We start from the raw sequence: 23,365 nt of genomic DNA, 5'->3' as shown, positions 1-23,365 counted from the left end.
GGTTTAAGTGTCATAGGATCTCTATCTAATAACTACAAAAACAGATTGTAAATATGACAAATGTGACCAAAAGTTGACACTGATAGTCATTAAAGACCAAACTTACCTAACCACTGAGGTAATGAATAATGTTAAATGTTAATCTTCTTGTTCTATAGCTATTTCTTGGTTGAAACGAAAGGTCTATCCTAGGTTTGATGATTGACGTGCCTGGAGCTGGATATACTGTTGTTTTTTAAAGAACTGCCTTTTCTTCTACTTTTGGTATTTTCTAACTTAGGCTGCTGGCTGGCCTCTTTTTTCCTACAAGAGCTCTTCTTGCAATATGAGTATTGAACAAATTATTACGAGCTTTCTTTTTATGACAAACATTCAGGCTTCTATAGAATTGGTCTCCTTTTTGAAACATTTCTTGCATGTTTTGCTTATGTATTTTGACCTTCTCTGCCTCTGATAGCTTCTGTTCTTTCTTGTTCTGCTCATAGTTTATCTGAATTGGCTCCCCTTGTAGAGGTTCCTCTTTCTGATGATGGAATTCCTTGAGAAGCTCTACCCTCTGCTCTAAGATTTGGCATTCATTCTCCAGCAAAGCTGCAATCAAATGCAGTGAATATGTGTCTTGTTTCAGTTTCCTCACTTGTTCTTCCAGCTCATGCTTAGCTGACACCCCATTATTCATTTGAGTTGGGGAATGGGCGCCATTATTTTCAAGAGTTTTGATGTCTGTCTGAGATTTCTGATAGGATTTTATTATTTCACTGAGCTCAGTATGTTGCACACTCCAGTGTTTTGCTTCCTATAGTAACTGCTCCATGTTGTACCTCAGTTTGATATTTTCTTCTTGGACAAGAGGAAATCTGTGCTTTGCTTTTTCCTTACTTAGTTGAGTTTCATGAAGGGCTCTTTTTTCTTCTGAACAGTTTACCAAATCCGTTGCACAACCTTGCATGGTGTCCTTGGAGTTCTGGTTTTCCAACATCATCTCCTGTTTCTTTGAGTTCTGTTCTTTCCCTAAGTCCCAACTAGCAAGTAGCTTTTCCAATAGTACTTTATTTATTTTATCAAGTTCTCTGATTTTTTCTTTAAGTTCTGACACATCCTCAGAGATATTGGTTTCCTCAAAAGATTCTTTTGTTTCTATGATCTTCTCTTCATAACTTGTCATATGTTTAACAATATCTTTAATTTCTTTTAAGAGGTTTTCAAACTTCTTTGCAATTCGTTGTTCAGTTGCTTTATGGTCACTGTTTTTTAGGGAAGGGAGAGAACTGCAAGAAACAGGGGGAAGTGATCCAATTTCAAATAAGGCAATGATAATCCTAGGGTGCAAAGACTCTTCATTGAGATCAGGAGACTTAAGCATTTTGGAGAGGGTGGCCACTTCCATCTCAGACTGAATTAGTAGGGCTGATGAGCAGGGCATGAGCAAAGCAGAAAACCTTAGAGATTCCAGGAAGGGAAGGTGGTGGTCCTCTGTGCAAATGGGTAGAGAATGTGGAACTAAGCAGAACTCAGAGACCAGAGTTAAGGTCTGAAACCAGGAAGATGATGTTTAGGTGGAAGGTAACATCTTACACAACTTAGGGGGAAGGAGGGTGGGAAAGGGGACTAGGAACTAGGGCTCCATCTCTCCTCCTCCAGGCTTCTGGTGTTTATTCCTTGATCCTGGAAACCAGGTCTTTATTCTATCACTGAACCATTGTGGTCTGTCCCCAGATTCTGTTTCCTTTGAGTCACAATAGAAACCTCTTAAACTCCCACCGGGTGACTCAAAACCTAAAGCTACTCCCCACTCCAGAAAGATCTCTACACCAGTCCTTCCCTTCCTTACTTTTCTAGGTTTTTATTCATCTCATTCAGTGACTTTCATATTCATCATATTCATTGACTTTCCTCTCATCCCCACCATACACAACATGTTGTCAACTGTGGTATGTTTTTCTAACACTTAAGTGCATGGCTGAGAGAAGTCGTCCCTGGTGAGGTTACCCATTCTTTCATAGCACCTGGAGCCCTTATTGGTCCCGTTCTAGGAGAGATGCTACTGCAAAAGAAAGTCATCCTTACAAAATAGAACCCCAAAAATGCTGCAATCTTTCTGTGATTTTAGGGAAATAACATCAGGAATTGCTCCATTAAAAATATGCTAATGCAGTAAGAGAATGTCTGAATGGTTTCTTAACAACACAATTACAAATTGAGACTTTTCTTGGCTTGGAATGCAGGCATCCTTTTTTTTTTTTTTTTTAAATAAATGTTTACTTACTTATTTGGCTGAGCCAGGTCTTAGTTGCCGCACGTGGGATCTTCATTGCTGCATGCAGGATCTTTAGTTGCGATATGTGGGCTCTTAGTTCCCCGACCAGGAATCAAACCCAGGCCCCCTGGATTGGGAGCATGGAGTCTTAGCCACTGGACCACCAGGATGCCCTGAATTCAGGCATCCTTTAGGACAGGCTTAGTAAGCTTGCTCCTGAATCATTTACATCAGGGGATATAAAAGTTTAATTACTCTTTACAAGAACTTGTTTAAAATGGCATAATTTACCTAAAGTATTTGAAACAATTAAATCCTATACTGTCTTATAGAAAAGTAATTGAAGAGTATTAAACCAAGTGTACTCTTGTCTCTTTGTCCTTAGGAGTCGGCCTTGAGAATATTAAGTTCAACCAAAGAAAACATTCCTTAGGTGAGACTTTTTCTTGGCCTTCGAAATCTTGCTAGCAGGCACTTTACTAACTAGAAGTTTGCTTCTAATCTTAAAGGAAAACTCATTATCTAGCAGTTTGGTTTTTTTTTCCTTAGAGAAGAGAAATTTACATTTTTTTTCTTTCACAGCTCCCAACTCACTTTGACTTTAGTTTCCCTGAGTGTCATGCTCATCTTCCAGCCAGCTGGGCTCAGAGCCATCACCTCATGACCATCCACAGATGCAGTTGTGCTGGTCTTGCTTTTTACTTGAAGAAGGAGCACTTTTCTGACCCACACACAATGATACCACAGAGGCTAGAGATTGCCCTTATGCTTTAAATCCATCTCATAAGGTCCAACTTTGATTGATATTTTGGTTTTTCCCTTTGACTCAAGCCATCATTTAAGATACTTTTTAAATCTCCAGGACAAGGAAACTTTTTTTTTCCTGATTTGGTAATTAATTTCTAGCTTTATTGTGTTGTAATCAGAAAATATAATATTTCTACTTTTGAAATTGATATTTTCTCTTTGGCCTAATAGATTAACAATGTTCATGGATGTTTTATGGATACTTGAAAGAAACTGAATTCTCTACTTTCTTCTTGTGCTTGCAGTTTTTTTAATGCTTTTGGACATAAGTCTGATATTACCCTGTCTTTGATTTTTCTGGAAACTGGTTTGAAGGTAGCTTGGTCAAGATACCATGAGAATTCTCTTTTCATCAAAAGGGGATTTAAATATTTCCTTCCTCCTTACAAATACAATGAATTTCAAATAAAATTTCTGTTAATTTTACTGAAATTTGAGTTTACTGTAGATACTGAAAAGCCACCAGAGTGGTCTTCTTTTCTTTATTGACCCGTAAGCCCAGTGGATAACTATGAATGTTAAACACATTTGGATTGTCTTACAATTGCTATCTACTAAGTGTCCTTAGCTTAATGACTTAAATAAAAAAAAAAGAAATGTGAAAAAGAAGAGCAAAAAGCTCTTAGAGAGAAAACATGCATAGACTTTTCTTTCTTTTTAAAACCAGTTTGTCTTAACAAGAATAGAAATCATATCAAAGGGTACATGATATCAACATGTCTTACTTCTGGTGATGTTAACCTTGGTCACTTCATTAAGTGATATCTGCTGCATTAAAGTATTATAAAGTTACTATCTTTCCCTTTATAATTAATAAACGTCCTGGGGAGGATGTTTTGAGACTAGGAAATTATCCTGTTTCTCCTCAAACGTTTGCTTATACCGTATAATTTTAGTGTACAGAAGTGAATATTGCCTGCAGCAATTATTACAGTGGTAATCTAATGGTGATTTTCTATTTCTCTCATTCCTTTTATATTTATTGATTAGAGTTATTTTGTAAAGAAGAGCTGTCTCTTTTCCTGTATTTACAGCTCCATTTTATTCACTCACCTATGTATTTATATACGTATGGACTCACAGATATTTTATTTGGGGGAGGTTATAAATGAATACTATCATTTTCTTACTCACCTATGTGTGAATAATTTTAACATGATGGATTTTTTGGTACAATGAAGTATATTTTCATTTCATGTAATTCTCCTACTTGCTCAGTAGTTTTTTGTTTGTTTTGTTTTGTTTTTGTTTTTGTTTTAACCAAAGCATAATAATAGCTCAGTAATGATGGCTATTCAAGGGTTAGCGTCTTTATATTTACAAGGCACTCTATGCAGGGTGTGATGTTAGACATAATGCCGTATGACTGCTTTTATAGGTATTATTGTACGTGTGTAGCCATTTTAGAGGAGAAATGGTCTGAAAATGTGAAGTTTTCAAACGAGCAAAATGTAGATGGAGCTGGATATGTCTATTAACACTCTTCCTCAGTCTGTCTTCTCTTTGACCACCAGGTGGTGCTGTGGGCTTTAAAAATTACCATATAACCTCCCCCCACCCCACCAGTTCCCCCCGCCCCCTTTTTTTTAACTATAGGACTCTAGAGTGAGTGGAACGATGGAGATATTCCCATCCACAGTCTTATTTTATCAGAGTTTTAGAGTGGAGATTCTAAGTGACTTGCCCAAAGTTACAGCTAGTTATGATGAGAGCTGGAATTAGAGGCCACCCTCCTGCCTTAACTCGTTAAACTTGCCCAGGAAGCCAGGTAGACTGTGGAAGAATTTTTCAATTTCTGCTAAGGGTTTAATAGAAAAAGAATTACGTGGAAGAACAGGTTTTCACAGCTGCTGAGACTGGCTTGTTTTGCAAGAATGTTGGCAAACAAACCTACATAATGCAAATGGTATTTTGACTGACGAAAATGGAAAATGTGACCAGAGACTCACAAGAATCTAACCTTGTCCACATTTCCCTTAGAAGCAGTATTCAAGTATCGGCTAATTCAATGTTGGCAGCGACCTTATAGAACAAAACTGCTGCAAATAATGACAGTGGCTGTATGCAGGGGAAAATTTAACAAAAAAAGTGCAAAACTTACTCTCTGCAAACTACAACATATTGTTGAAAGAAATTAAAGATCTAAAGTGGAAAACCTCTCATGTTCATGGATTTGAAGACTTGATTTGTTAAGATAGCAATACTCCCCAAATTGATCCACAGACTCAACACAATCTCTATCAAAATCCCAGCTGCCTCTTTTGCAGAAATCGACAAGTTGATCTTAAAATTCATGTAAAAGTTCAAGGGATCCAGAATTGCCAAAACAACCTTGAAAAAGAAAAACAAAGTAGGAGGACTCACATGACCTGATATCAAGACTTATTCTAAAGATATAGGAATCAAGACAGTGTGGTATTGGTGAAAAGATAGACACATAGATAGATGGAACAAAATAGAAAGCTCAGAAATAGATCCATACAATTATAGTCAACTGATTTTTATCAAAGACAGAAAGGTGCTTCAACAAATGGTGCTGGACAAATTGGACATCCATATGAAAAAAAAGCAATAAATTTTGACACTCACACCTTACAAAAAAATTAACTCTAAATGGATTTTATACTTAAATGTAAAATGCAAAACTAAAATTTATAGAAGAAAACATAGGAGAAAATCTGTATGACCCTGTATTTGGTGATTAGCTTTTGGATATGATGCCAAAAGCATAATCCACAAAAGAAAAGTTTGATAAATTGGAATTTCTCAAAATTAAAATATTTCATTCAGTGAAAGATACTGCTGAAGTGAGTGAAATGACAAGCCACACACTGGGAGAAAATATTTGTAAATCACATATGAAATGAAAGATTTGTATCCAGAATACATAAAAAACACTTAAAACTCAACAATAAGAAAGCAAAAAACTCAATTTTAAAACTGGACAGGAACTTCCCTGGTGGCACAGTGGTTAAGAGGAGAACACAGGTTCGAGCCCTGGTCCGGGAAGATACCATGCCGCGGAGCAACTAAGCCCGTGTGCTACAACTACTGAGCCTGTGCTCTAGAGCCCACGAGCCACAACTACTGAAGCCAGCATGCCTAGAGCCCATGCTCCACAACAAGAGAAGCCACCACAATGAGAAACCTACGCACTGCAACTAAGAATAGCCACCGTTCGCCACACCTAGAGAAAGCCTGAGCGCAGCAACGAAGACCCAACACAGCCAAAAATACATAAATGAAAATAAATAAATTTATTTTTAAAAATAAAAATAACTAAAACTGGACAAAATATCTAACCAGAACACTTCACCAAAGAAGATATATGGATGGCAAATAAAGCATTGAGCATAAAAAGATGCTCAATATAATTCGTCATTAGGGAAGGCAAATTGCAAAACAATGAGATGCTGTCATCTCATTTGAATATTAAAAAGAAAAACCTCTGACAATAGCAAATGCTGTCAAAGATTTGGAACAAGAGCTGTGCAAAAGCGAAAATGATACAGGCACTTTGGAAGACAGTTTCTTATAATGTTAAACATGGACTTACCATATGACTTAACAATCATGCCCCTAGGTATTTACCCAACTGAATCGAAAACTTATGCCTATACAAAAAGCTGCATGTGAAAGTTTTTAGCAGCTTTATTCATAATCACCAAAAATTGGAAGCAACCAAGATGTCCCTCAATAGGTGAATAGATGAACAAACTGTGGTATACATGATGGAAAACTATTCAGCAAGAAAAAAGGAACATGCTATTCATCCACAAATTTACATAGATGGATCCTAAATGTATTTTACTAAGTTGAAAGAACCAGAATGGAAAGGCTACATATTGAATGATTCCATTCATGAGACATTCTAGGAAAGGCAAAACTGTAAGGATGGAAAACAGATCAATGGTTTCCAGGAGGAGAAGGGGTTAACTAGGGAAAGCACAGAGTATCTCTAGAGTGATAGAATTAACCTGTATGGTACTGGAGTGATAGATATATGACTCTGCATTTCTCAAAACTTACCAGCACAGAGTAAACTGTAATGTATAAATTTTTTTTCTACATCAACCAAGAGGTCGGAAGATACAAGGGGTGAAACGCAGATTGTGACAATGCTTAATGACTTGCCTCCAAAGAGTAGAGTATGGAAAGAGAGAGCAAAAGTAACTTCACAGTGAAGGAAGCTGGCAAACTCTATCTGGGCCTATTAACATCATCAGTGTTGAGTCATGTCAATAGCATGTACCCCTTCAGTGTCTGAAGTTAACATCACGGGTAATGGGACAAATAAAATTTTCTGTGGCTCCAGAATGCAATGAGAAAAGACACACCATCACTTCTGTGGTATTCATGGCCAGAAATGCGTAATCTCAATCTGAACATGAGAAAATATCAGAAGAACAAAAATGGAAGGACCGTTCTGTGAAATAAATAGACTATACTCTTCAAAAACTCAGAGTCATGAAAGCAAAGAAAGACTGGATTTGTTTGAAGGGGACTGAAGACGCATGACAATTAAATGCAACATGTGATCCTAGACTGGATCCTGAACTGAAAAAAAATTGACCTTTAGAAGACATGAAACTAAATTTGAATGCAGTTTCTAGGTTGGAACCCAGGCATCAGTACTTTTTAAAGCTCCCGGTAGATTTCCATGTGCAGCCAAGTTTTAGAACAAGTAGAGTCCTTCCTCTGTTTTATTTTTTAATGAATAGATTTATTTTTTATTTATATATTTTAAAATAAAAATTGTGTATATATTTAAGGTGTACATCATGATGATTTGATATACATATACATGGTGAAATAAGTAGTAGAGTCAAGCAAATTAACATATCATCTCCTCACATAGTTAGCGTTTTGTCCAGTGAGTGCACCTGATATCTATTCTCTTAGCATATTTTCTGGTTGACACAGTATTATTAAGTATAGTCATCATGCCTATACATTAGATCTCTAGACTTATTTGCCCTGGTTTTCAGTTAGAACTCAATGCTTGCGCAATTAGACCAAGCAGTTTTCCAACTCCTGCATATGGTGTTTGAGAATCCCTAGGATGTTCTGAAGACAGATTGTCAAGATGACATGCTATAAACCTAACATTGGCATACCTTTATGGAAATTGATAAGACTAATGACTATAAAACTACATTAAAAGAATTGCACAGAAGTTGAATTATGTAAATAACCGATCTTCCCTCACAATGATGTTTCTTGGTCATCAATTCTGCCTTTTTTTTTTAAATTTTTAAAGACAAGCTTCTATCTCTAGAGCAAAAAGGGCCAACAGTGAAATCAATCCAAGAATAAAGTTAAGAAGAACCTGAGTAGCTTGTCTCTAGGTGTCAGATTTCAGCTGTTTTGCCTATCAGGATGCCAGGCCTTTTCACCTCCTGAAAGACCAGGCTTTTTGCCAGCTATATTGCACTATTTACATCTCTACAAAATAAAAAAGAGCACTGCATCCTCACCCATCCTCCAGCTAAAGCCCCATCTCTCTTGTCTTTCCAAGCAAAGGGCTGAACACTATTTTGGTTTCCCCACTCCTGCTCACTCTTCACACCGCTAGAATCTGCCTTCTTGCCCCAGTACAAAGCCCACTGTTTCTACTGAGATTCCGTCGATTTTCTTGAATAAACGCTTTTTGGATTCTTGCAAGCCTTTGGTTAATTTCCGAGTTCTAAAAAGTTGATTTTGACTTTTTTTTGTGGTCAGTGATCTTGTTGCTTACATGGAGGAGCGGATTTTCAGAGGTCCTTATTCCACCATCCTTAATCTAAAACCACTCATCATCTTCCCCCTAAGCCCCAAACTGCCCTTCCTGCTTGGTTTCTTGTCTCCTTAAATGGTAACCACAGAGTTTCATAAACCGGAAATCTGGAAATCATCTTTGACTCCCCCCACCCCCTCCTTTCCTCCCTCCCTCCTCGGATCCAATCAAACACCAAATCCCAATCATTCCACTTTCTAAACCTCTCTCAATCCCATCTCTTTCTTCTCAACCCCACTCTTATTACCAAGATCCCATTACCATCCCCTCTCCCTTTAACCCCCACCTCTAATGGGTTTCCTTCCCACTCTATAGCCTCCATTATACTACATGCATATGGATCATTTAAAAGTGCAGAATAGGGACATCCCTGGGGGTCCAGTGGTTAAGACTCTGTGCTCCCAATGCAGGGGACCAGGGTTCGATCCCTGCTTGGGGAACTGAGAGTTCGCATGCTGCTCGGCCAAATAAAATAAAATTAAAATAACAGCTTTACAGGGACTTCCCTGGTGGTGCAGTGGTTAAGAATCTGCCTGCCAATGCAGGGGACACTGATTTGAGCCCTGGGTCGGGAAGATCCCACATGCCACAGAGCAGCTAAGCCCGTGCGCCACAACTACTGAGCCTGCGCTCTAGAGCCCACGAGCCACAACTACTGAAGCCCACGTGCCCTAGAGCCCATGTTCTGCAACAAGACAAGCCACTGCAATGAGAAGCCCGCGCACCGCAATGAAGAGTAGCCCCCGCTCGCCGCAACTAGAGAAAGCCCGTGCACAGCAACGAAGACCCAACACAGCCAAAAATAAATAAATAAAAATGTGGAATAGTGGAGGGTAAGAGTTCAGGCTTGGGACTCAAGTTGATATGGGTTCCTATGCCAATTTTGCTATTTAGTAGCTCTGGGTGTTTGGGCAAATGATTTATCCACTTTGTGACTCAGTTTCCTCACCTCTAACATTGAAATAACATTGATTCTTAACTCATAGAATATTTATGAGGATCAAGTGAGAAAAATCCTAGTATTTATTACATTGACAGACATGTGGTAAGGACTCAACATACGATAGTAATATGTTATTAAGACTAAAGTTTCAACTTTTTTTTTTGCGGGCCTCTGACTGTTGCGGCCTTTCCCATTGCGGAGCACAGGCTCCGGACGTGCTGGCTCAGCGGCCATGGCTCATGAGCCCAGCTGCTCTGTGACATGTGGGATCTTCCTGGACCGGGGCACAAACCCGTGTCCCCTGCATCGGCAGGCGGACTCTCAACCACTGCGCCACCAGGGAAGCCCTCAACTTTTTAACATGACTCATAATGTACGATAGCATCTGGTAGGGGTTTACCCTTCTACCGTCTTCACTTATAACTCCCTGCTTACCTTATTGGAGCCATTAGAAGTTTTATTTTCTCATATATATGAGAACATAGAATGTTCTCTCTCAGTTCTCACCTCTCAGCTCTCAGCCTTCAGACACGTAGTACTCTCCTTCGGAAACTCCTGCTGTTTCTCTAACACAACAAACATGCTTCTGGTTCAGCGCCTTTGCACGGCTATTCCCTCTGCCTGGGAGGATCTTTCCCAGATCTTCACATGGCTCGCTCCTTTTTTCCATTCATGTCTCTACCCAAATGTCATCTCCTTATGCAGCCTTCCATGATCACCACATGTAAAGTGTGCTCCCGTGACTACCCCTTCAATCTGCTTAGTTGTCCTTTGTAGCCCTATCCCTACCTGGCATTATATGATTACTTTCTAATTTCTTTTTTACCTACGTGTTTTCTCTGTTAAAATGTAAGCTCTACAAAGGCAAGATTTTTGTTTTGTTCTTTGTTGTATTTCTGACATTTGTAAAATCTCTGACTCATGAAAGATACTTAAATATTTGTGGAATGAATGAATACATGTGAGATCATGGTGAGTTTCCCTGGTAAGATTTACTGATGAAGCTATACCAAGATGCAGATAAGAAATAGATACTAGTTCAGATACCTGAAATGGCCTCCTAGGATCAGCTATACGACCAATGACAGACACAGGTTCATTTTTACAGATCTATGCCATTACGACAAGAGTAAGAGATTCCAGGTAGAAACAATACCAATAAAATAGAGGCTTTCACTAGTTTCAACGAGTGGACCAAAAGACTGATCTTGGATTAGTAACTCTCTCTTTGAAAGTTTCTATCATTATGGTATTCCTGGGGTTGGTTGGACATTCACTGACTTTTGAAAAATTATTGTCCTTTGACGCACACATATTAATATCTGCCTTGGGCTAGCAGCTTGCATCTTCTCGCTAGAGCTCATTCTGCAGTATGTGCAATCAGCCAGCTGTCATGACCTTTCTCATCATGAAGGGAAATCTGGGTTTCGTAAGATCTTTGTTTTCTGTACTTCATCCTCCGCTTCTTGAATTTTCTGCTTATGGAATCTTACTTACTCTCTAGCTGGTATTTCTGCTCTCTCTCTTCCTTTTCTTATTCTTCCTGAAATAGCTTCTTTGGAAGAATGCTGCCTTTCTGCCCAGGAGTTTATTAAGAATATCAGCTTTCTGATGCAAAGTTTTGTAGTCATTATCCAGTAGAACTTTGGCTTAAAGAAGTCAGCAAGATTCGTGTTCCAACATCTCTGTTTTCCAGCCCTTGCCGAGTTAGCATCTCAGCATTTAGTTTAGATTGGAAATGGCCTTTATCTTTTTCAACTATTGTTAACAAAGGCTCCTTTCGTGAGCCATCTATCATCTGTTTTTAACTTCTCAGTCTGGTCACCTGCCAGCTACTCCCGCTGCACAATATCATTGCTCAAAACCTGCGTTTCATTTTCTTTGTGAGCCAGACCACTTGCTTTGTCTTTTTGGAAATTTCTGGCAATGTTTGATTATATCACTCAGCTCCTTTCAGTTTTCTGCTCCCAGTTGTAAGTGTCCAAGTCTCTTAAGTCCAGTATATTCTTTTTTAACCCTTGGGAATCCAGGTTTTGTCCCTTTACTAAAATTAACTTCATTAAAGGCTCTTTTCAACTCTGAAAGTTTGCAAAAGTCCTTGTAAAAATGAGTACTATTTCCACTGAGTTCTTGCATTCTAATATTTTATCCTGGTTTTTATATTCCTGTTCTTGGGGCCTAAAATAACAAGTGGATTTACCACTGGCATTTGATTTGTTCCTCCAAGCCCTTTGATTCCATCTTTAAGGCCATTTCCTCAAAGAGATTCTTATTTGTCTCTTGGGTTCCCCCCAAAACATCTTTGTAGCTTTGATCAGTTGATAATCTGACAACTCTAAGAATTTCTTTTTTCCCCCAAGAAGCTTTTAAATTTCTGCACAGTGCCAGTCATTTCATATCGTTTTCTCTTTATAGAGAAAATCGTTTTCTCTTTCCCCCTGGAAAATGCCAAAGTAATTACTTCTTAGTAAGACAGTTATGCTTATAGATTCCGAAGGCACTTATTGAAAATCAGGCTATGGAGGCTGCAGTGGGGGACCGTGATGAGGCAGAGAAGAGAGAATGCTGAGGCCAGCAGGCGCCAAAGCTAGGAGCCTCGGCCCAGAATGGGCAGTGGGTATACCAGATGAAGCAGATTCCTGGCAGAGCCAGTTGGGAAGAAAAGTCCAGGAAGAGCTGGAGCTCAGGATTCATTGGTCCCCCAGGACCTCCTGCTGTACAGAGTCTGGGCCTGACACCCAGATCTTAATTCCAGAATCAGGCAGGGCTGGTCCATCTCCAGATCTTATTCCAGCCCTGCCATAGTCAGACTCTCTCCTCAGCAGTACAGGTAGCCCAGTGGCACCTGTGTAGGAATTAGAAACAGACATTCCTTCCAGGATACTGTCCTGCTATCTGCCTCAAGATGGTTGTAATAAATGCACGAATCCACAACGAGTAAGATGTGACCGGTACCCACTGAGTCATGCCATCGCCAACGCGCACAATCAGACAGAGTGGTCTGCCCCTCCTGCACCCTGCGGTGGGACCTCCTTCTCCAGGGGCCCCTCGGGCTTCTCTAACTCCCTACGCTAGAATGATCCTAAAAACAGGTATCGCTTTCCTTCTGGGAAGGTCTCCAGTTCATTTAACCCCTCTGCTGACCTCCTTTCCTCCAGCCTCTGCCGCTATTGCTACTTGAGATAAAAGGTAAATCCCCGAGGTTATGAGTGTCCATAGAAGCCCAAAATATTTAAAGGGGATAGTTAAGCTGCCATAAGAAATTGATGGTTTAATACTAGAAAATCTATCAGTGTAATTCAACCATCCTTGAATTATTTTGGAATCATGTCCTTTTTGAATACACTATTGGACTGGATTTGCAGATGGTTGTTTTTTGGTTTTTGTTTTGGCTGTGTTGGGTCTTTGATGCTGCACTCCAGCTTCCTCTAGTTGCAGGCAAGCGGGGCTACTCTTCGTTGCGGTGCATGGGCTTCTCATTGAGGTGGCTTTTCTTGTTGTGGAGCACGGGCTCTAGGCATGCAGGCTTCAGTAGTTGAGGTACACAGGCTTAGTTGCTCTGCTCAAGTGGGATTTTCCCGGACCAGGGATCAAACCCATGTCCCCTGCATTGGCAGGCGGATTCTTAACCACTCTGCCACCAGGGAAGTCCCTTGCTTATGTTTTATTTGGGACATTTCCATCTATGTTTATAAACCATGTTCTAAGCACAAAAGAGAACATATTAGCCCATTTAACTGAAAATTCCAGTGTTTATAAGTGAGAATGATTTTTAAATTTCTCTTTTTGTGCTGACCTTGGCAGCACCTGGTTTTGGTGTCACAATTAAACAACTCTTTTAAAATGAGTTGTGTAACTTTCCTTCTTTTCTGTTCTCTGAAATAATTTGTATAAGATGAAGATTAGCTGTCCTTTGAAGTTTTATTAAACAAACCTCTAAAAATACCAGAGTGAACTTCCACTTGGGCAGGAGTAAATGTTTTTAAAATTATATAACTGTCTTGCTGAGGTGGCAAAAAAAAAAAAAAAAATCAAAAGAGAAAGGAAAGTAGGAATTTAGAAAAAACAAGAAACCATATTCTTCCTTCAGGGCATATTCAAATCCTCATAAACTTAAATTTCAGTTTTGACAGTGGAGTCTAATGCAGGAGGATAGGTGACAAAACCCATCTCAGAGTCTAATAGAAGACTTCTCTATAAATCTGGGTCTGCAAAGTGCTAAGCTCTTTGTGTAAGGGTAAAGTACAAATAAATGCACATCACACAGGGGGCCAGTAAGGAAGCTTGCTTATCTTGATCTTGTTGCTGAGTGGAGAGAGACAGAAATGACTTCTTCAAGAATTTAAAACCAATTTTGGGGGGGCACAAGGCTGCCTGGCGTAGAGTATATTTTCCAGTCTTCTTAGCAACATGATATGGTCATGTGACTGTATGTTTTGGCCAATGGAATGTAAGTGAAAGTGATGCTTGTGTTTCATTCAGAACTTTTCCAGGTATGTTCATAAATGAGATTGATTTTTAATGTTCTTAACTTGGGCTGACGTTGTCTAGTTTGAGAGTTCTCAGAAAGGGAGAAAGGTATTGAGGTAGTCAACTAGCAGTCTCTGCTGTCCTGGTACAAGAGGTGAAGGAGACATGGAGCGGGGTGTTAACAGAAACAGAATTTTCACCTGAGCAGGAAGGATGCTCCTTCTTTAAGGAAGATCCCAGCCCTGGGATTGTCTAAGTTTCAGCTACGATAGCTGCCTTGAAAAAGAATAACTGCTGAATTAGTGATGGAATGTGAAGGGAGATGAAATGAATTATTTTTGTCTTCATTGGAAAGTCATCTGGAGCATTTTGTGGGCTAGAAGTGGGGGGAGTTTGGGGTTGAGTTACTCAGAAAGGAGAAAAAAAATGTGAGTGTGTTTGTCTGTGTAAGATAGAGATCCAATACAATTTAAATATTTCTTGAATGATCTCTTTTCCTGGATAAGCTTGTCACAGCTCTTGTTTCAAATAGGCCTGAATTCAACCTAAATCCAGTCTTCTGCCTTCCTCAGTTCCTCCTCTCATTTGTCTTAACCTGCCTCTGTGCCCCTCAAAGGCATTTCATATTAACTGCTAATCAGTGCCTCACTCTTGAGCAAACCAGGCCTCCCCCGTTCACACTGGCAGAGCTCTGGGCTCAAGGCCACGGTGCTGGTCTGAGCTGCAGTGGAGCAGTTTAATGAGTTCCTTTCTCTGGGAGGAACTGCTGACATAAGGACTCCATTCAAATACCAGCAAAAAGTAGAAGATAAAATATGCATAACCCCACTGAATTCCACTGGTCCAGATACATGCCTATTTTCCTATCACTAGGTTGGATCCTGTGAACACCTACATGTTTGTCAATGTTCTACGTTATTAGTCCTCAGATCTCTTTGCTAGTATTGATCTCAGAGAGGCAGCAGCAGTGAGCAGTGGCTTGAAGCGGGATCTTAGTTCCCTGCCCAGGAATTGGACCTGGGTAGCCTGGATGAAAACCAGGAATCCTAGTCACTAGGCCAGCAAGGGCTAGAGGCCAGAAGCAAATTTTTCCTGGCTCTTACCCCATTGAAAAATGCATTTCTCAAGAAGGCAAAAACGGTAAAAACAGGTACAAAGTTTATGATTAGAGACACAGCACAACAAGTGGGAGAGCACACAGAGAAACGGTTTGTTTAGTTAAGACAGAAGCAAGGCAGAGATACACACCCAGAGAGAAAGGGTGTGGGCATCCTCCCTAATGAGAAGCACAGTAAAGAGGTGGTTACATCATTTATATAGGGCAGTTCTTCCAGGTCTTTGTTTACCTTTGGCCAATCATCTGGTTTCTTTTCCCACACCTGACCTGCCCTAGGGCCCTCCCCAACATGTGTGTGCAACTTTTTTCCAAGGTGGATTCCAGCCCAGAGGGCTTTGGGGGGACTTGGCATCATCTATTCTGGGGTGGTGCCTCCTCCTTTTTGACCCCCAAGGAGCCTTTCTGTGCAGTGACTCCCTTGCCCCAAGGATGGGAAATATGTGACCTCTTGATGCTTTACTCAAACAAGGTTTAGCCCCTCTCTGTTCCTGCCATGACTGTTATCTTCAAGTGTCCTCAGGAGACAAAGCCTGGAGGCTGGTTGTAAATATCTAACCTGGAGCCTACTTATCTCCTGTCTCAGGAAATGCAAACAGGAGGCTAGTTGTAAGTGTCCAGCCTAAAGCCCATCTTTTTCTCGCCAAGAAATGTAAACAGGAGGCCAGTTATAAATGCCTAACCTGGAGCCCATCTATCTCCAGGCTCAGAACACTGCACATAAAAGTTTTTTGAAGTATGTATTCCCTCACACATTTCTAGTTTGACAGCTAAAATTTCTCATCAAATTTCATTTAAGTACATAGGATATTATTCCTGCATGTTAAAGTTTTGACATAGATTTAACTGTCACATCATTCTTTTAAATGTATCCAATAGGCTCTAAACACTATAGTGATTTTGATATGCACCACCATTCACTTAAAAAATATACAAACAAGCTGCTCTTTAACAATGGGAAATTTCTTATCCTTGTATTTCCAATCCACCCCCTCCCCAGAATTTTATCCTCATGTAACATGTATTTATGCTTGAAAGTTTTTCTTATCAATTCTCATAATTCTTTACAACAAAAATGTGTGTATAAGTTGAAATACTCATTTTAATTTCCTGTGACCATAAAGATCTAAGTCTTATAAGTTACAGTTATGAGTGATATAAAATTGAAATGTTATACATATTGAAAGAACTTTAAAAAAATACTGGTATAGTTTTTTTAACCTTGTAAAATAAATAACTGTGTCAGCGTGGCTCATACAAATCATGACTTCCACTTGGAGTCAATGTCCTTTTTGTCCCATACAACAGGGGTCAGGGGCATCAAGAGCATTGGTGAAGCAGCATTTCCTAAAAAAAATTGCTCCTCTGTGGTCTCAGGGGTTTTCCTCTAAGTTGTTATTTGTTCTTTAGAGTTTGATGCTGGCACTTTTTGTTTTGACCAGAGGGTGTCAGGCAAAGACAACTCTGGCAAGACTGTCACTTGTGAAGGGGGAGGTAGGAAAGGAGAGCTATATGAATCTAGGCACAGCACATTTGGACATTAGGGATCTGGAAACAGACTCTTTATAATTATCTGTGCCTTGTATACACCTTGAATAGTGCAACCAGGTTGAAGACCATGCCCTAGAAGAACAGTTCTCAAACTCAGGACCCTTTTGCACTCTTAAAGATTGTGGAGAACAACAAATAGCATTTGTTTATTTGGGTTATAGCTATTTACTGTATCTGTAATTAATACAGATTTTAAATATTTATGTAATTCATTTTAAAAAATAATAAATCCATTTGCATGTTAGCAAAAATAACAAAATTTTTGTAAAATAACTATCTTCTACAAAACAATTACTTTTTTAAAGACCTTTTTAATGTTTGCTTAATAGAAGACAGTTAGATCCTCATATCCGCTTCTGCTTTCAATATGTTGTGGTATACTGTTTTGGCTGAAGGATATGAGGAATATTTGAACTCAGAAAGATATATATTTGGAAAAGGGAGGACCTCCTAGTTGCCATGAAGGGGTCTCAGGGACTCCTAGGTGTCCTCAGACCACATTTTAACAACCACTGACCTAGAAAAATATATGTACTTCTGACCCAGAAGATACATACAAACCTTATGAGCATGAATTTTTATAACAGCATTGTTTTTAATAACCAAAAACTGGAAATAAGGCATACCCAGTAAGAGTAGAATAGGTAAACAAATTTTAGTATATTCATACAATTAAATATATATTAGTGAAAATGAATGAAAACAGCTAGATGTATTAAGATGGATCACAAAATCGCAATGACCAAGAGAAGTCTATAATAATACATACAGTATGATGCCATTTTTGCAAGGTTCAAAAACAGGCAAAACTAAACTAGTTGGAGATGCATACAATGGTAGTAAAACTATAAAGAGAGGCAAGGAATGTGAATATTTCCAGGGTGGAGAAAGGAAGATGTTACTGAAGACAGGCACAGGGAACTTTTATAGTACAACGTTTCATTTCTTCATTTGGATGGAGGTTACATGAGTGATGGCTTTATAATTACTCTTGAAACTGTACATATATGTTTATATACTCACTATAGGTATTTTAAATTTTACAATAAAAAATATATCGTTTGCAATAACAATACAAAACAAAAGGACTCAAGATTATGTTTAATAAAAAACTATGTGGAGAAAATGATATAATTTTAATGAAAGTTAGTAAAAAGACTCAAACAAATAGAGAAATATATACCATATCCTTGAATAGGAAGCCATTCTTGTAAAAATGTCAGTTCTTTGCAATCTACAAAGTCAATGAAATTACAATAAAAATTCCAACAGGCTTTTCATGAAACTTTATAAGGTGATTCTCAAATTTACATGGAAGAGCAAAAGGCCAAGAACAGTTAAGACATTCCTGAAGAAAGGGTGGGGCTTAATCCACCATACATCAATACTTTTTTGGAGGGCAAAGAATTTTATAAAGCATATACAGTGCAAGGATAGACAATTACATGAATGGATTGTAGTGAAGAGCCCAGGAAACAGATCCATACATATATAAAAAACTTGATTTGTGACTTAGAGAGTATTGCAGATGAATGGGGAAAGAACAAACTATTCAATAACAACAAATATTTGAAAAAGAAATAAAGAAAACAATTCCATTTACAATAGCATCAAAAACAAACAAAAAACTTAGTAATAAACTTAACCAAGGAGGTGAAAGATCTGTACACTGAGAACTATGAGTTTGAGGAACGAAAATGAAGAAGACATAAGTAAATGGAAAGATATCCCATGTTTATCAGAAAAATTAATATTGTTAAAATGTCCATAATACCCCAAACTGTCTATAGATTCAATGCAGTCTCTTTCAAAATTCCAGTGACATTTTTACAGAAATAGAACAAACAATCTTAAACTTTGTATGGAACTATATAAGACCTTGAATAACCAAAGCAATTTGGAGAAAGAACAAAGCTGGAGGCATCACACTTCCTGGTTTCAAACTGTGTGGCAAAGCTTTAGTATTCAAAACAGTATGATATTGGGACTTCCCTGGTTGTACAGAGGTTAAGAATCTGTCTGCCAGTGCAGGGGACACGGGTTTGGGCACCCGTGCACCACAACTACTGAGCCTGCACTCTAGAGCCCACAAGCCACAGCTACTGAGCCCACGTGCCACAACTACTGAAGCCCATGTGTCTAGAGCCCGTGCTCCACAACAAGAGAAGCCACCACAGTGAGAAGCCCACACGCTGCAAGGAAGAATAGCTCCTGCTCGCCGCAAGTAGGGAAAGCCTGCATGCAGCAATGAAGACCCAATGCAGCCAAAAATAAATAAATAAATTAATTAATTAATTTTTAAGAAAACAGTATGGTATTGGCATAAAATCATACACAGAGACCAATAGAACAGAGTAGAGAGTCCAGAAATAACCCCATGCGTTTATGGTCAACTAATACTTGACAAGGAAGCCAAGAGTACTTAATAGGGAGAGAATTGTCTCTTCAATAAATGGTGCTCAGAAAACTGGATAATCACATGCAGAAGAATGAGACTGGGCCCCTATCTTACACTCAAAAATAACTTGAAATGGATTAAAGACTTAAACATCAGATCTGAAACCATAAAACTCCTAGAAGAAAAAGTAGCAGAAAATCTCCTTGACATTTGTCCTGGCAATGATTTTTTTAAAATGACCCAAAAAGCACAAGCAACAAAAGCAAAAATAAATAAGTGGGACTAAATAAAACTAAAAAGCTTCTGCACAGCAAAAGAAACAATTAACGAAATGAAAAAGCAATCTGCACAATGGGAGAAAATATTTGCAAACCATCCATCTGATAAGAGGTTAATATCCAAAATTTATAAGGAACTTATAGCCAATAAATAAAATAGCCAAAAAACAATAGCCAAAAAACAAAAGCAATAGCCAAAAAATGAAAACAAAAACAAAAAGTCAAAGATCTGATTTAATAATGTGCAGAGGACTGAAATGACATTTTTCCAAAGAAGATATACAAATGGCCAGCAGGCACATAAAAATTGTTCAGCATCACTAATTGTCAGAGAAATGCAAATCAAAACCACAATGAGTTATCACCTCAATCACTTCACACCTGTTAGAATGACTGTTATCAAAAAGAGAGAGACAGCAAGCATCAGTGAGAATGTAGAGAAAAGGGAACCCTGGTACATTCTTGGTGGGAATGTAGATTGGTGCAGCCACTATGGAAAACAGTATGGAGGGTCCTCAAAAAAATTAAAAATAGAACTATCATATGATTCAACAATCCCACTTCTGAGTGTATGCCCAAAGGAAATGAAATCAGGATGTGGAAGAGATATCTGCACTCCCACATTCATTGCATTCATCACAATAGCCAAGATATGGGAACAATCTAAAATTGTCTATCTACAGATAGATAAAGATGATACAGAATATATATACAGTGGAATATTATTCAGCCATGAAAAAGAAGGAAATTCTGCCATTTGCAACAACATGGATAGACCTTGGGGGCATTATGGTAAGTGAAATGTCAGAGAAAGACACCGTATGATCTCGATTATATGTGGAATCTAAAAAAGCTGAATTCATGGAAACAGAGAGTAGAATGGTGGTTGCCAGGGGCTGAGGAGTGGGAGAAATGAGGAGATATTGGTCAAAGGGTACCAACTTCCAGTTATAAAATGAATAAGTCCTGGGGACCTAATGTACAGCATGGTGACTATAGTTAACAATACTGTAGTATATACTTGAAAGTTGCTTAAGAGTATGTTCCCACCCCACATACTCAAAAGGTTAATTATGTGAGGTGATGGAGGTGTAAACCAACCCTATTATGGTAATCATTTCACAATATATACATGTATCAAGTCATCACATTATATACCTTAAACTTACCTAATATTATATGTCAATTATATCTCAATAAACCTGAAAAAAAAAGAAAGCATAAAGTATTTAATAAAGAGCATAGGGACAATTCATTGGCTATATTGGAAGAAAATTAGATCCCTACCTGGAACCATATGAGAAAATAAGTTACAGAAGAGAGATTAAAGACTGAAAGCAATATTATAAAACTTTTAAAATATATACAAGGAGAAGATCTTTATTCTCATACAGGAGAATATCTATAACCTCACGTAGGGAAGGATTTCTTAAAAGGACTGACAAATTCAACTATAGTAAAATAAATAATTTCTGTTAATCAAAAACATCATAAAGACAGTAGCCATACACTAGGAGAAAACACATATAACTGACAAAAGGTTAATAAAGGTAGTGGTAGTGGTATTAATATAATGATGATGACTACGATGATGATAACAATAATAGCAAATATTTATATAAAACATATATCAGGCACTCTTTTAAGCACTTTCCAACGTTTTCAATACTTGTCATTGTATTTTTAATTTTTACAATGTGGTGGGTGTAAAATGGCATCTCTTTGTGATTTCAATTTGCGTCTTCTGATTATTAAATAATTTGAACATTTTATCTTGTGTTTATGACCATTCCTGTTTCCTCCTTAGTGAAATGCCTTTTGGGCCCAAGTTTTTTTTTTTTAGTTTTTTAAAAAAAAATTTATTTAGTTTTGGCTGAGATGGGTCTTCTTTGCTGTGCGCGGGCTTTCTCTAGTTGGAGCGAGCGGGGGCTACTCTTTGTTGTGGTACGTGGGCTTCTCATTGCAGTGGCTTCTCTTGTTGCCGAGCACGGGCTCTATGTGCCTGGACTTCAGTAGTTGTGGTGTGCAGGCTCAGTAGTTGTGGCTCACAGGCTCTAGAGCGCAGGCTCAGTAGTTGCGGTGCACGGGCTTGGTTGCTCCACAGCATGTGGGATCTTCCTGGACCAGGGCTCAAACCCGTGTCCCCTGCATTGGCAGGAGGATTCTTAACCACTGCGCCACCAGGGAAGTCCCTTGCCCCAATTTTTAAAACGTACATTTTCCTGTCTCATTAACTTCTTAAAAGTTCTTTAAACACTCTAAACTCTATATGTCTTTAATCACTCAGCATATTACTTAGGGCAGTATAGTACAGTTGTTACACACACACGCTCAAGCTAGACTGCCTGGGTTCAAATCCCAGTTTCTTCCACTTACTGCTTGCATGCCAAAGTTGGGCAAGTTGCTTAACTTCTCTCAGCTTCAATTCCTTCATCTACAAAAAAAAAAAAAAAAAAAAAAAAAAAACGGATATAATAATAGCATCTAACCCTACTAATTCATAAATTCTAGGGAGACCAGACTCTTCATCTGCACTGGTGGGGATAAAAGTTGGTATCACCAGGGACTTTCCTGGCAGTCCAATCGTTAAGACTCCATGCTTCCACTGCAGGGGATTCACGGGTTCCATCCCTGGTTGGAGAACTAAGATCCTGCAGGCTGCATGGTGCGACCAAAAACAAAAAAGTTGGTACAGCCACTATGGGAAGAGTTTGCCATTAGCTAATAAAATGCAAACTCCACCACCCAGCAATTCTACACTCCCTTGGACATGTTCACTAAGAGAAAGGGACAAGAATGTGCTGTCAGGGTCTGTGACTTTATCCTACAAGGGTTTTGACATTCCTTGGGCTTTTGTGATGTCCCCTCTCAAATCAGTGGTTGTGACTCCTCCACCCCTGTTTTTTTTTTTGTTTTATGTTTTTGTTTTTTTTAATAAAGTCACAACTGCATATGAATAAAAATTCAACCATGAAATGAGAATTTGGTGTTGAAACTGCTTCCTCTACCCCACTCCTCCTCATCACTGCTCTTGCTCCTTGGGGACAACTAATTGAATCTCAGTCTGTTTCTGTTTTCAGATCTTTGGGTGGTTAAGTTAACTTGTTTTATGGATACTGGCAGAAAATGAGATTCTTGGGTCAGAGACAAAGGACTTTATTATTCATAGCACAGCAAGCTGCCTGAGTATCATGTTCGTACAAGTTCTCCTTGTCCCCAAGTCCCAAGGAAGGGACACTGGAGGGGTTCAGATGGATGTGACACATAATGGGTTTACATCACAGCTGAGGAATGCTGAGCTAGAGGAATCAACCTCTTTTACAGTGAGCCTGTTCTTTGTCCTGGAAGGAAACAGTATTTCACACGTTTAAGGTTTCTGGCTGTAAGCACAACCCTGAGAAATGGCCTAAGCAAAAAGCAATCAGGACCTTGTATTCCTGCTTGCATGGAATGTACAGGGATGCTCTGGGCTCAAAGTAGATTACCTGTCCCATCATGTGCACAGCAGCATTCTTCAGAATGGCAGAAACTTGGAAATGACCTACGTGCCCATCAACAGTAGAATGGATAAATCAATTCCAATTTATTCTTTCAAGGGAATATTATACAGCAGTAAAAATTAATGAACTATAACTACATGCATAATACAATTTAATTTCAAAGACATAATTTTCAGCCAAAGAAACTATTCATAGAATATATACAATGAGATTTCATTTATAGAACATTCAAAACTGCATACATAGTTGGTAAAACAATACAGAAAAGGAA

At 38.7% G+C, this 23,365-nt stretch overlaps 1 protein-coding gene across 1 annotated transcript; it reads right to left on the bottom strand.

The window, feature by feature from the left end:
* Positions 1-271: 271 nt before the first annotated feature.
* On the bottom strand, positions 272-1,387 carry SPZ1 (spermatogenic leucine zipper 1; the record flags this gene model as incomplete). Its single annotated transcript, XM_079918210.1, is given in 2 exon segments — positions 272-796; positions 800-1,387. Coding segments are annotated over 2 exon segments (1,113 nt in total).
* Between the last annotated feature and the right edge of the window lie 21,978 nt (positions 1,388-23,365).

The sequence above is a fragment of the Stenella coeruleoalba genome (genome assembly GCF_951394435.1).
Source record: "Stenella coeruleoalba genome assembly, chromosome: 3".
Classification (NCBI taxonomy): domain Eukaryota; kingdom Metazoa; phylum Chordata; class Mammalia; order Artiodactyla; family Delphinidae; genus Stenella; species Stenella coeruleoalba.
The sequence above is the reverse complement of the archived record's forward strand: the minus strand, read 5'-3'. Positions and strand labels throughout refer to the sequence as shown.